The sequence below is a fragment of the Ylistrum balloti genome, unplaced genomic scaffold (assembly GCF_031769215.1).
Source record: "Ylistrum balloti isolate Yb309-2 unplaced genomic scaffold, AGI_CSIRO_Ybal_v1 Utg370138, whole genome shotgun sequence".
NCBI classification, from domain to species: domain Eukaryota; kingdom Metazoa; phylum Mollusca; class Bivalvia; order Pectinida; family Pectinidae; genus Ylistrum; species Ylistrum balloti.
In genome coordinates, this window is record NW_026782146.1 from 855,155 (window position 1) to 868,655 (window position 13,501).

Sequence of the window (13,501 nt, forward strand, 5' to 3'; positions counted from 1 at the left end):
GTGGCCGTACGTATTCCTCATTTAACATCTGTCCCAGGAACTTATAGTCAATATAAAATATCATCATCATCATCATCATCATCATCATCATCATCATCATCATCATTATCATTATCATCATCATCATCATCGCCCACCATCCACCACAACCATCATCATCATCATCATCATCATCATCATCATCATCATCATCATCATCATCATCATCATCATCGCCCACCATCCACCACAACCCTTATCATCGTCTTCATCATCATCATCATCATCATCATCATCATCATCATCATCATCATCATCATCATCATCATCATCATCATCATCATCATCATCATCATCATCATCATCATCATCATCATCATCATCATCATCGCCCACCATTCACCACAACCCTTATCATCGTCTTCATCATCATCATCATCATCATCATCATCATCATCATTATCATCATCATCATCATCATCATTATCATCATTATCATCATCATCATCATCATCATCATCATCCTAATTATCATCGCCCACCATGTACCACAGCCATCATCATCATCATCAATACATAGGACAATGTCTGCTACTGTCAATGCAATGTCAATACTGATTATGAACTTTATAAGCTGCTCCGGAAAGTTTGTGTAAACAATGAATAATACATTGTGTTATAAATCCATCAGATACAGTGTAAGAATATAATCATGTTTCATACATTTTCAGGTATGCAGAGAAGAAAGTATGATTCCGAATTCAACATATTATGATGTTGGAACACAAGATTCCGCTTTCTTTATATACAAAAATGATACTGACCTAGTTCTTGGATACCTAGGTGACAACAGGTAGGTCACAACCAGTACACCTTTTATGTGTAATGTTATCCCCAGATTGTACAACAGATTCACAAATAAAAGATCACCGAAATGAAATGAAGTTATAAAATATATTAAGCTTAATTCAGCAAACAGTTGGTTAGTCTATTGATATTGAGTACCTAAAGTGTGGAAAATTAAACAGTAAACAAAATGAGGTCGACCATTATGTTATATGGTTCTTTAAACTTTTGTATGTTAGCAATTTGTATTTAAAAAGTCAAATCTGGAGAAAACTGAACGAAGTAATTAAAATTCCATAGTAAATCACATCACGAACACACAAATACCACCACTTCCTGTAAAGTGAAATCACCATAGCATATTGTAAAGTGAAATCACCATAGCATATTGTAAAGTGAAATCACCATCGCATATTGTAAAGTGAAATCACCGTACCATACTGTAAAGTGAAATCACCGTACCATACTGTAAAGTGAAATCACCGTACCATATTGTAAAGTGAAATCACCGTACCATATTGTAAAGTGAAATCACCGTACCATACTGTAAAGTGAAATCACCGTACCATACTGTAAAAAGTAGACTCAGCGAAGAAATATCTGCATCCGAATTATATCACATTGATTTCAAAATATATCATACATAACTTGTTATTCAAATGTGAAACGTTTTCGTTTTTGTTTGAGCAATGCAGTGTTTTTGTTAAAATGAATTAATTTCAATTCAACACTGTCATCCTACATGAACATTATGATTTTATTTTCAGTACGACAGTCATTACACTGTATTGTACAGGCAATGCAATAGACAACCTCACAGTTATCGGAGAATCGATAGAAGGCTCACAGATTTATGTAAGTCAATCTTCAGGAAATAAAATTCCAGACATCTATTAGAACAATTTTTTGCAAAGAAGAAAATGCTGACAAGTCCACAGGATTTTAATTAAAACTAATTTCGGAATTTAGGGCAAAATATGAACAAAGGAAAGATTTACACTGAGACCATCGATACAATACTAGAAGAATTAGACGAGGTGTTTCGTGTCTTCTGCGATACCTGCTATGTAAATCTGTATCAATCCAAGTACATTATGATGTTAGTAATGTCACGTTCCCTAAATGAGAACAGGATCAACATCATCATAGTTATTTGAAAGTTGGATCTTTTCCCTTCTTTCTCTTCTATCCTCTGATTTTTCTCTTAATCATACGAAATTTGAACATACCAAATCCAGGATGGCCACCAGCCAGCCATTTTGTTTTTTCTGATCAGTCTCTCAAAATAAAATGGAATCATTTAGAGCTCAAGGGAAACTTGTATGTACAATCTGATAATCAAACAAATTGGGTCTTTTCCAACTAATAGCGATAACAAAATCCAAGTATCCGCCTGGTTTTCGTTTTTTTTTTTTTTTTTTCGAGAGAGAGGGGGATGTCTTTCCGTTTGCTTGTTTGTTTTTGTTTGTTTTCTGAAATATATATGACTTGGTCACTTTTCTATTATTAGCCAAGTGTTACATCAACCTAATGTGTTATTTAATATTTTGTTCGTTTTGGTAGAACATGGAGCTCAGAAGTATCCACGCGTGTGCCATATACCCCATCATACCGCCACCCAAGGACAGTGGAGGCTTCAGCGCAGGATGGGTGGTCTTTATTGTGTCAGTAACCTTCTCACATCAAATCCTTCATTCTCTTCACTTTTAATATACATAAGTTTCTTTCACCAGAGAATACTGTCCTGTCAACAAAACCAAAATTCCAATGCAATAATGATAAAATGTGTGTAAGATAGGAACAACAGATTAACACGGTGATTCATGATAAAGTAGCAGGAGAATAGGACCAGATATTACAGGCCATACTCTGTTCTTATGAGTGAATACTGTCGGTCATGAAATACCTAGGTGTACTCCCTACCCAGATCAGTTTTCCTTCCCAGTTCTGTTGATGTTGTGTGCTTGGTAACTCAAATTGCTCTGATTGTCATGCGACGGTTCTCTCCCATTTTGGTGGGTAAGTCACCAGTTTCTGTGGAAATATAAACATACGTGGACTTTTATTTGTAGGTTGTTTTCGCTGTTATTTACCTACATCCTGGTAGGTACTGTCTACAATATTGTCCACAACAAAGCGGAAGGTCTGGACGCCATTCCTCACATGAGTCTAATGATGAGCGGCTGTTCTTACGTCAAGGTGGGTCTGCATCAATAACCTGTTCATCACATTATATCTGTCGTCATATCCTGTCAATAACGTCACAATATATCTGTCGTCATATCCTGTCAATAACGTCACAATATATCTGTCGTCATATCCTGTCAGTAACATCACATTATATATCTCGTCATATCCTGTCAGTAACGTCACATTATATCTGTCGTCATATCCTGTCAGTAACATCACAATATATCTGTCGTCATATCCTGTCAGTAACATCACTTTATGTCTGTGGTCATATACTATCAGTAACATCCCATTATGTCTGTGGTCACATCCTGTCAGTAACATCACAATATATCTGTCGTCTGATTCTGTCAGTAACATCATAATATATCTGTCGTCTTATCATGTCAGTAACATCATAATATAACTGTCGTCTTATCCTGTCAGTAACATCACAATATATCTGTCGTCTTATCCTGTCAGTAACATCATAATATATCTGTCGTCTTATCCTGTTAGTAACATCATAATATATCTGTCGTCTTATCCTGTCAGTAACATCACTTTATATCTGTCGTCTTATCCTGTCAGTAACATCACAATATATATCTGTCGTCTTATCCTGTCAGTAACATCACAATATATCTGTCGTCTTATCCTGTCAGTAACATCATAATATATCTGTCGTCTTATCCTGTTAGTAACATCATAATATATCTGTCGTCTTATCCTGTCAGTAACATCACTTTATATCTGTCGTCTTATCCTGTCAGTAACATCACAATATATATCTGTCGTCTTATCCTGTCAGTAACATCATAATATATCTGTCGTCTTATCCTGTTAGTAACATCATAATATATCTGTCGTCTTATCCTGTCAGTAACATCACTTTATATCTGTCGTCTTATCCTGTCAGTAACATCACAATATATATCTGTCGTCTTATCCTGTCAGTAACATCACTTTATATCTGTCGTCTTATACTGTCAATAACATCACAATATATTTGTCGTCTTATCCTGTCAGTAACATCACATTATATATCTCGTCATATCCTGTCAGTAACATCACAATATATCTGTCGTCATATCCTGTCAGTAACATCACTTTATGTCTGTGGTCATATACTATCAGTAACATCACAATATATCTGTCGTCATATCCTGTCAGTAACAACACATTATATATCTCGTCATATCCTGTCAGTAACATCACAATACATTTGTCGTCTTATCCTGTCAGTAACATCATAATATAACTGTCGTCTTATCCTGTCAATAACATTATAATTTGACTGTCGTCTTATCCTGTCAGTAACATCACTTTATATCTGTCGTCTTATCCTGTCAGTAACATCACAATATATCTGTCGTCTTATCCTGTCAGTAACATCACAATATATCTGTCGTCATATCCTGTCAGTAACATCACTTTATATCTGTCGTCTTATCCTGTCAGTAACATCACAATATATATCTTTCGTCTTATCCGGTCAGTAACATCACAATATATCTGTCGTCTTATCCTGTCAGTAACATCACAATATATCTGTTGTCTTATCCTGTCAGTAACATCACAATATATCTGTCGTCTTATACTGTCAGTAACATCACTTTATATCTGTTGTCTTATCCTGTCAGTAACATCATAATATATCTGTCGTCTTATCCTGTCAGTAATATCACAATGTTTCTGTCGTCTTATCCTGTCAGTAACATCACTTTATATCTGTCGTCTTATCCTGTCAGTAACATCACGTAAAAGTACAAACAAAACTACCATACGATAAAACAGGACCTGTATCAACGCTGAAACGTCATGATAAGACAACGATACAGGCAGTTTCTAATAACTAGAAAAATCTTTCTGCAAAAACTTCTCGGAAAAATTGAATTGATAGGAGTGTTTGAGGTTGCTTATGATTCATGTTAATCTTGGATCCGTTAATCATCATTTTTACAAGAGCTTTCCTTTTTACAGGGTTGCTGTTCGCAACAGAACAAGAGCCGTTCTCAGTATTCAAGTGTATGATGCTTCCTGGACTTTCGATTCTGTCGAGTGTTGTATCAAATAATTCATAAATTAACATAACTCCACGTGAATTGTTATTGAAAACGTGTAAAACCAGTATTGAAATGCAAATGAATTTATATCACAAAAGATATATACATGATGTAACATGTTCTGTATATAAAAGTGATGATTAATGTACATATTCAAATGTAAATATCACACCCATCTCTGTGAGTTTTGGGATGATCCATATTCACGACAGAAGACAAATACGACTTACTTCAATGATTCGAACGATAAAGTCACTGAATAGAATATGTCCTGGTTCGTTTGATTGATTCTGTTTCCTGTTTGACTGCTGCGTCATGGATCCGTGTCTAGGTGTTCACATTCAGCTAGGATATGAACTATGTGATGGTAACACCGTCTTAAATGACCTTGAGGTATTTTAGAACGTCAATCTCAGAAGAAAAAAGGAAGAAACAAATAATGCGTCAGTGTTCTTTATGTTAACGTAGCTGTTAACATTACACAATATGCTGATTTTTGTAAAATGTTTCGATTTAAATGTTTCCTGGTTCACATATTCGGAGATTTAATGAAATTTAAAAGCAAAAGTAATTTAATGTTCATTGTAAAATACAGAGACTATCGACATTAGTGGAACACACGTCTCTAAGTCTGTCTTCTTGTAGGAAAACTTGTGATTGGCTGTAGTTAAAGCAGCACATTGATCTTTCATGTCCTCTAAATGCAATATTGCAATATTTATTTATCAATGTATTTGAGTTTGGTTTAGTAAAATAGCAATGGAGACGTCCTTATTAAACATTGGTTTACAAGAATAAAGTAGATATATTGTAACATTGCGAGCATTCTTACTTGTACTCATACCAGTTTGTACATAAATGACAGGATTATTTATTGATTTGAGTGATGTTACGTATGGTGTAATATTTATGATATTTCTGTTTAATAAATCTATCACGAACTGTTATGTTGTGTTTCCTGACGTCTGTAAACATATATTAAAAACAACGATTTCGGGTAAAACAATAAAAACTGCTTATACCAATGTTCTGATCCGATATTTCAACACCACGGCTGTTATTTCAATGTTTAGCAATATAAATAAAAAAAATCGATCGATATTTTCACGATCATTATGACGCTAGGGTTGTGGTCAGCACTGTACGATATATAGATAATATTTATTACTTTCACAAAACTTACTGTTTATCATGTCAATACAGATAATATAGGTTTTTTCTGAATAGAGACAAAGATAGTATACACAAGTAAATAACATCTTTCAATATATATTCAGAACTAGATCAAGTAGAGCCAAATACTGGATTAAACATCACTATCCACATGTCCTAACACGCTAGTGATGCGAAGGGCCTAAACTTTCAAACCTAGCAGGCTTATATTATATTTTTCTGTACTTTCATATGCTTAGTTATTTCGTCCATACCATCTATGTAATAATAAATTTTAGTGTCAATTTTCTAACATTATTGCAAATATCTGAAAGAAAAATGAGTGAGAAATCGTTTTGGCGATAATGTCCGGAAGTGTAATTATCGGAACGTCGAGAAACAAGTCAGTCGGAGTTTTCTTTTAATGTTTGGCTCACTTTTTGTGATAAAACGCTTGAACCAAATTCCTGACCTATAAACTCCTGTAGCTACGATTATAAATCAATCACGTGATATCCATATATATGCTTTATTAATGTAACTGAAACATACAAATAACATACAAACTTGTGTATCTTTTATTTTATTCGGTATGTACTTAAAAGTCTACTGAAACTCCTTTACAGAATGATACCAAGACTTTTATCGTAATAGGCCTGGGGTTCTGTAGGCACTGGCTGGTACACAATAGTGTTCCTAAACAACCTCCTCCTCGTTGTGCGGATCATTACAGAGCCCATCAGTACAGCAAGTATCAAGGCAACACACACCCTGAATGAAGGATACATATTATTTATGGTAAACATACTGTAAAAATATGTGGCTACCCAAATTACATTACTGTGTTACAATTGATCTTCTAAGTGATTTCTTTAGCAGAAGGCACGTCGTACTCTTCTAGAACACTTGATCCTTGCACTTTTTTTCAGGAGTCTCCGTCTAACTCTTTCTTTCGTTCAAATTTTGCTTTAGTTTTATTGAATTTGAGTTTGGAATATGATTCACGAATCACATACTTTTAAGTATAAGAATATTAATATGTTTTCACAATTAATTTGCTTCCTACTTCCAAATGTTAGAGTCGTTATAATTTTAGGAGTTTATGATCGATTCTTATTCGTCGAACATTTATCCAAGATAAATCCACTAGGACTGAATGTTTACCCGAAATGTAACATTTGAAATCAGACGAAAACTTTAGATGAATATAAAAAAGTAAAAAATGAGAAAAAATAAATGATATTTTGATACATATTTTACCAACATTACCACAGGTTGTTCCGTTTCAGTCTACGGTTCTGGTTTCCTTACAGAAATTGCACATATTTGTGATGTTCAAATGCTTACATATATAAGACAAAAATCATAAATACCTTTTCGCTACAGGTTTATAAATAGAGGATTTCCAGTGCTTATAAACTGAGTTTTGTAGACAAAGGAGAAAGACGTGACTGGTTATCGTGTCTAATAGTTATATAAATATGGAGGCGGCAGATAACGTTATACAGGTGTCATATGTTAATCAGCTTACAGAATGGCGAGAAGGAGAAGGACGATGAGGCTGACTGTCGAAGGAGGCGCTGTCATTGTCACCACATGTGGTGCCGGAGGTGCAGTGAAAAGTTCCGTTTCCGGTTGTGATTTGGCTGTTGTCTCCGAAATAGTGTTGCCAATCTCATATTTATCAATTTCACTTTCATTTCTCGGGCATGCGTATTTTGTCCACAGCTGTAACCACTAGTGAAATATAAAGAGCAATTATTGTAAACGAATTCTTCAAGGCCATCAGATTTACAAATTGTATTATTCTCTATCATCATGCTTTATCCCTGGTTCTATATACTTGTACTATTGATTTCTAAAAATGTCTGAGTAGGTTGTAGCTATACGTTAATAAAAAAGTGAAGTAAAAATTTACATCTGTTTGGATTTAAGCATTTGTCAATATTGATATTTTTGCACCAGGTTGTAACAAATTCAAAACGAATTGATATAGAAAACTGCGAGAGAAACACGTACTAAAGCGATTTTTGTTTACGTATTTCTAATTTCTATCTAACAGTTAAATGTTAAATCGTAGGAAAAATAAATGTCAAATATCTGTTTTCTTTTGCCCTTTCCCCCAAGAAAAAATAATATTAACAAAAACGTGAATAAAACCTTTTCATACAAATTAATAATTCGATGTAGTTTATAAATAGTGAAATCGCATCATACAGCAGTTTTAATGTTTATGTGACTTATCAGTGACTAGTCATACAGCTGTTTTAATGTTTATGTGACTTATCAGTGACTAGTCATACAGCTGTTTTAATGTTTATGTGACTTATCAGTGACTAGTCATACAGCTGTTTTAATGTTTATGTGACTTATCAGTGACTAGTCATACAGCTGTTTTAATGTTTATGTGACGTATCAGTGACTAGTCATACAGCTGTTTTAATGTTTATGTGACTTATCAGTGACTAGTCATACAGCTGTTTTAATGTTTATGTGACTTATCGGTGACTAGTCATACAGCTGTTTTAATGTTTATGTGACTTATCGGTGACTAGTCATACAGCTGTTTTAATGTTTATGTGACTTATCGGTGACTAGTCATACAGCTGTTTTAATGTTTATGTGACGTATCAGTGACTAGTCATACAGCTGTTTTAATGTTTATGTGACTTATCAGTGACTAGTCATACAGCTGTTTTAATGTTTATGTGACTTATCAGTGACTAGTCATACAGCTGTTTTAATGTTTATGTGACTTATCGGTGACTAGTCATACAGCTGTTTTAATGTTTATGTGACTTATCGGTGACTAGTCATACAGCTGTTTTAATGTTTATGTGACTTATCGGTGACTAGTCATACAGCTGTTTTAATGTTTATGTGACTTATCGGTGACTAGTCATACAGCTGTTTTAATGTTTATGTGACTTATCGGTGACTAGTCATACAGCTGTTTTAATGTTTATGTGACTTATCGGTGACTAGTCATACAGCTGTTTTAATGTTTATGTGACGTATCAGTGACTAGTCATACAGCTGTTTTAATGTTTATGTGACTTATCAGTGACTAGTCATACAGCTGTTTTAATGTTTATGTGACTTATCAGTGACTAGTCATACAGCTGTTTTAATGTTTATGTGACTTATCAGTGACTAGTCATACAGCTGTTTTAATGTTTATGTGACTTATCAGTGACTAGTAGACGAAAGGGGGAATATAATATATAATAACAATGTAACCGGGGATGTGGATTCACTATTGAACTTTTCCTCGAAATTTTGTGCTACGTTTAGGATTACAGGTGGCAGACAATAGTGAACTTTTTCTCGAACTTTGCCTGAACCTGCCACGTTTTTGTCCATTCGAATAGAGGCACGGTTCAGGAAGTACGTGTGAACTAGATGTTCTTTCATGCCGTCTATATCAAAATATATTAAAAAAAACTGATGGAATTTTTGTGTAATACGACTTTTCCATCTGGTTTTTGTCATTTATTCGGTTAAGTTTAGATCTTCTCTAGTCCCTTAGGTTGCAACAATTTCGGCCTGTGTAATGCATTTTAATTCAAAAGACTTTACTGCCCTGTTTTTAATTGGTGTTGACAGGTAGATATTATTCTCGTGTGCTTCTTTTTATTTTTTCCCTAATATTAAAAGTCTTATGAAATGAAACATGACATAATTTTACTATTTTACAAGTTCGTGACGCTCTTGAACGTTGAGCAGTTAATGAATGAAAAATGATTAAGATATTACCAGATTACCTGTATCACAATATTGCAATTCATCACAAGCAGGGGTCAATGTTAACTGAAATATTATGTCATTTTAACATTACCGATAACAAGTGTATAATAATCATTCCACTGAATCAAAATAGTAGAATACACCGAATATTAAAATGGTTTAAATATTTTTTGTACACTATTTTATATCTAAGATAAACATCCGACTTACAGTCATATTGTTTCCCAGATCTCCTTGTACATAAAACTCCCGATCTCCTTTTTCCTCCGCACAGTACAGACTAAGTACAGTATAGCTACAAAAGGCAACAATAGATAATTTAGACCATTAGGTAAACATTCGGATGTGACGTAATGCAAGATCTAGGTCTTCTCTTAATATATTTACAAGTTGGAGGGTACCTCCAAGGGACGATAATCAGAGGGCTGTGTCATATAGCAAACTCCTGTCGGAAAAGCGTCAAAATTACAGAACACAAAATATTGAACAACCATAAAATATAAGGATATTAAATTACATCTTAAAATGAAAAAAACATGTATTTTATCAATCAAGATTAAATCGCACTGAAATTTGTCTTTAGAAGTGTAAACGATGGACAAGTTCCCATTGTCAAAATGGCTGAATCTTGCTGATCTTTGATCTCCGAGATCGAGGAAGTCTGATGTTCCATTCAAGCTCTGACAGACCTGTCAGGAAAAATGAAAGTATTTGAATAACATGACTTGTGCATATTTTAGCCATTCTATTGTAGGTAAGGATGTAAATTAAGAGTTTGAAATATGGATAACAGTCTATTTTAACTTAGAGTGCTAGTCAGGGTTTGAAACTGGAAGCACAAGATTAATGGTTAAAAATTGGCTATACTACTTTTATTTTTTGAAATTTAACATTATAATATATCAAACATAAATTTATTATAAATAAGTATATTATGTCTGACAAACTGCGTATTCAACTGATATTAAAGGTGGTACCGTTTTTATTTTAACAGTCCCCCTACTTCTTCAGCTTGGCTCTCCAATATTGTCTGTGAAAGTCCATGTTCACTTTATATCTATGACGGATGATGATTGGTGCGAAACTCAAAAGCTGATCATATAGTATGAATTCTTTAAATACGTTCTTAATTACTTTAGGATTTTTGTGAAATGTATTCTCTATTTGAGGGCGTTTAGCTCGGCTGGTTTTGCGTTGTTTGTACACGTGACGGTAACATGTATGTCCAAAACTGTGGATATTGTTTCTCTGTGGAAGTCGTATAAGTGAGATGATCTTACTAAATCGACACCATGTCCGATTATTTCACAAATGAACTTCTTCCTGACTTATTGACTTAAACATATCCTGTTTAAACTTACTGCCACGTCTTTACACGCGCTATCGGAAGGTCCCTCACTGAATCCATAGCAGGGATTGAAGGAGAAGACGGTTTTAGATGGTTCAGTTCCGCCATATATTGGTACGTCAGGATATCTAATTAACAACAGACGTACATATACCAGACGAGATATCTAGACAACCCGTGCGAATTGATTTCCTGTGTTACATATATCATTAAGCGTTAATTTTCCTAATTTCGAATAGTATTTGTATAACCTCCGCAAAAGCGAACGCTATTACTAGGAGGTAGTTACCAACAAGAGATTACTAGGAGGTAGTTACCAACAAGAGATTACTAGGAGGTAGTTACCAACAAGAGATACAGCAGGATCTAGGCGTCCACCTTTGTTTGATCTTTATTTTTTGTTTAAAAGCTGGATATTTTAGTGATTTTCTCTTCTCCAATTCTCTCATAAATCAAAAACACCCTGACTGAACAAAAAAGATGACTTACTGATAGAGAAAATACACTAAGTGAATGCTTTACTATTTACATGGAGTTTTGTTATACTGTAAATTATTTAACACTGGTATGGTAGTTTTAACTTGTTGGTTGTCTTTGAGGTATGTATATTGAATGTGACGATATGAAGTAGCTAGTTTATTTTGTTGCATGAGTAATTTGGTATAACATCAGATATGTTCAATATAGTATAGAGAAATCTGTGATGATTTTTCGTATCTAGACTTATTGTGGTGATCGGCGTATTTGAAGCGAATAGTGGTTTTTCGTTTGTGTGTGTGTGTACTTTTAATATGAAAAATATCATGCAGTAGTTTACATCTTGTCACTATTTGATAAAGTATCAATATGATTGTAAAAATACATAACAAGTCACCATGTGGTGACCATAACCATTCACATCGTTATCTAGTTGTGTATGTGACAACACGGAGATTGTATCAGTAATATTATACCTGGCAGTTCCGTCGTTTCTGGCCAAAGGTCTGAGGTCTACAAATCGCCCGTTCTGATCCCGACAAATACACGGAGAAATCCTTTTACACGTGATAGGGATCTGAGCCAGCGAGACCCCAATACTTCCCAGGACAAGTATTAGTATCAGTGCCATAGTAACCGATCTGATGTTTGTTACAATTAAATAGCTTTATACAACAAATGTGTGATATATAGGGAATTATCAGCCACAGGCTGATAGATAGATATCAGTTAATGTTTAACGCGATGTTTATACGTGGGTATTAACAGATAACGATTAACTGATGCTACTTTACACAAGGACATCAAACTGGTGGAATATGAACCATCGGAACGTTTATTTCTTTAAAGTTAAATGCATTTTTATTGATGTAATTGTTAAAACTACATCACTTTGATTCCTTTTTCACAACAAGGTACATATTATAGTTACACACTCGTTATTTTGTCTTCTGGTTTCGTCGTTGTTTTCCTCGTTCTCATTTGAGAACGTGACATTACTTCCGGAATATCTGGTCTTATTTTCCGTCTACTTTTCGTTCTCATTTGAGAACGTGACATTACTTCCGGAATATCTCGTCTTATTTTCCGTCTACTTTTCGTTCTCATCTGAGAACGTGACATTACTTCCGGAATATCTCGTCTTATTTTCCGTCTACTTTTTCAGGGTTCTCCGGGTAATTCTTTCTTTTATTCGTACTTTGCTCTAGTTTTATTGAATTGTCTGGATTTTGGATTGTGGTTCTATTAACATGTTAATATTTTTGTTGATGTTTGAGTAATGCTGATATGTGATCCTTGTCAACCGTTCAGTAAGAAATGTACTTGGAGAGGATCAATGCTACCAATAATGTTGTGTGTACTACGTGACTTCTAGGAATTGTTTTAAGAAATGAAATAACTATAGAATAGCCGTTATACATGTGGAACTCTATTTATACTACTGTGTTGTCTTAATCCTTTTACACATAGAGTTAATATGCCAACTGAAATGTTCGAGGAATATGTATTGGTTTGACACATTTCAAATGTTAATGTTGAATGCATATAGGCGAACTTCCAGTTCCACCACATGAAGAAGCATTGCTCGCTGTCGCAGATGTCCATTCCTGCTTTCTCGATCGGGTGTCCAACCTGACCATGAAAATACTTTCCTTAAAGTAGCATGATCTCAAGAAAGTGACGACGTGTATCGAAAACGAGGCTACATCAACAACAC

The 13,501-nt window shown here is 34.4% G+C and overlaps 1 protein-coding gene across 1 annotated transcript; it reads right to left on the minus strand.

Annotated features, from left to right (window-relative positions):
- Positions 1–6,832: 6,832 nt before the first annotated feature.
- On the minus strand, positions 6,833–12,415 carry LOC132550640 (uncharacterized). The gene is made up of 6 exons (XM_060214731.1): positions 12,261–12,415; positions 11,321–11,435; positions 10,527–10,648; positions 10,170–10,254; positions 7,744–7,949; positions 6,833–6,983 (listed from the first exon to the last, which is right to left on the minus strand). Exons 1-6 carry the CDS (start codon positions 12,413–12,415, stop codon positions 6,833–6,835), a joined length of 834 nt encoding a protein of 277 aa, XP_060070714.1.
- Positions 12,416–13,501: the final 1,086 nt, after the last annotated feature.

Bases quoted from the DNA above. Each gene is read 5' to 3' on its own strand.
- LOC132550640 (XM_060214731.1), bottom strand. From the start codon at position 12,415: ATGGCACTGATACTAATACTTGTCCTGGGAAGTATTGGGGTCTCGCTG. The intron at 7,950-10,169 runs GTAAGTCGGATG...ATATTTCACTAG, and splicing joins ATCTGGGAAACAATATGACT to TGGTTACAGCTGTGGACAAA. The intron at 6,984-7,743 runs GTAAGCTGATTA...TCCTTCATTCAG, and splicing joins CTTCTCCTTCTCGCCATTCT to GGTGTGTGTTGCCTTGATAC.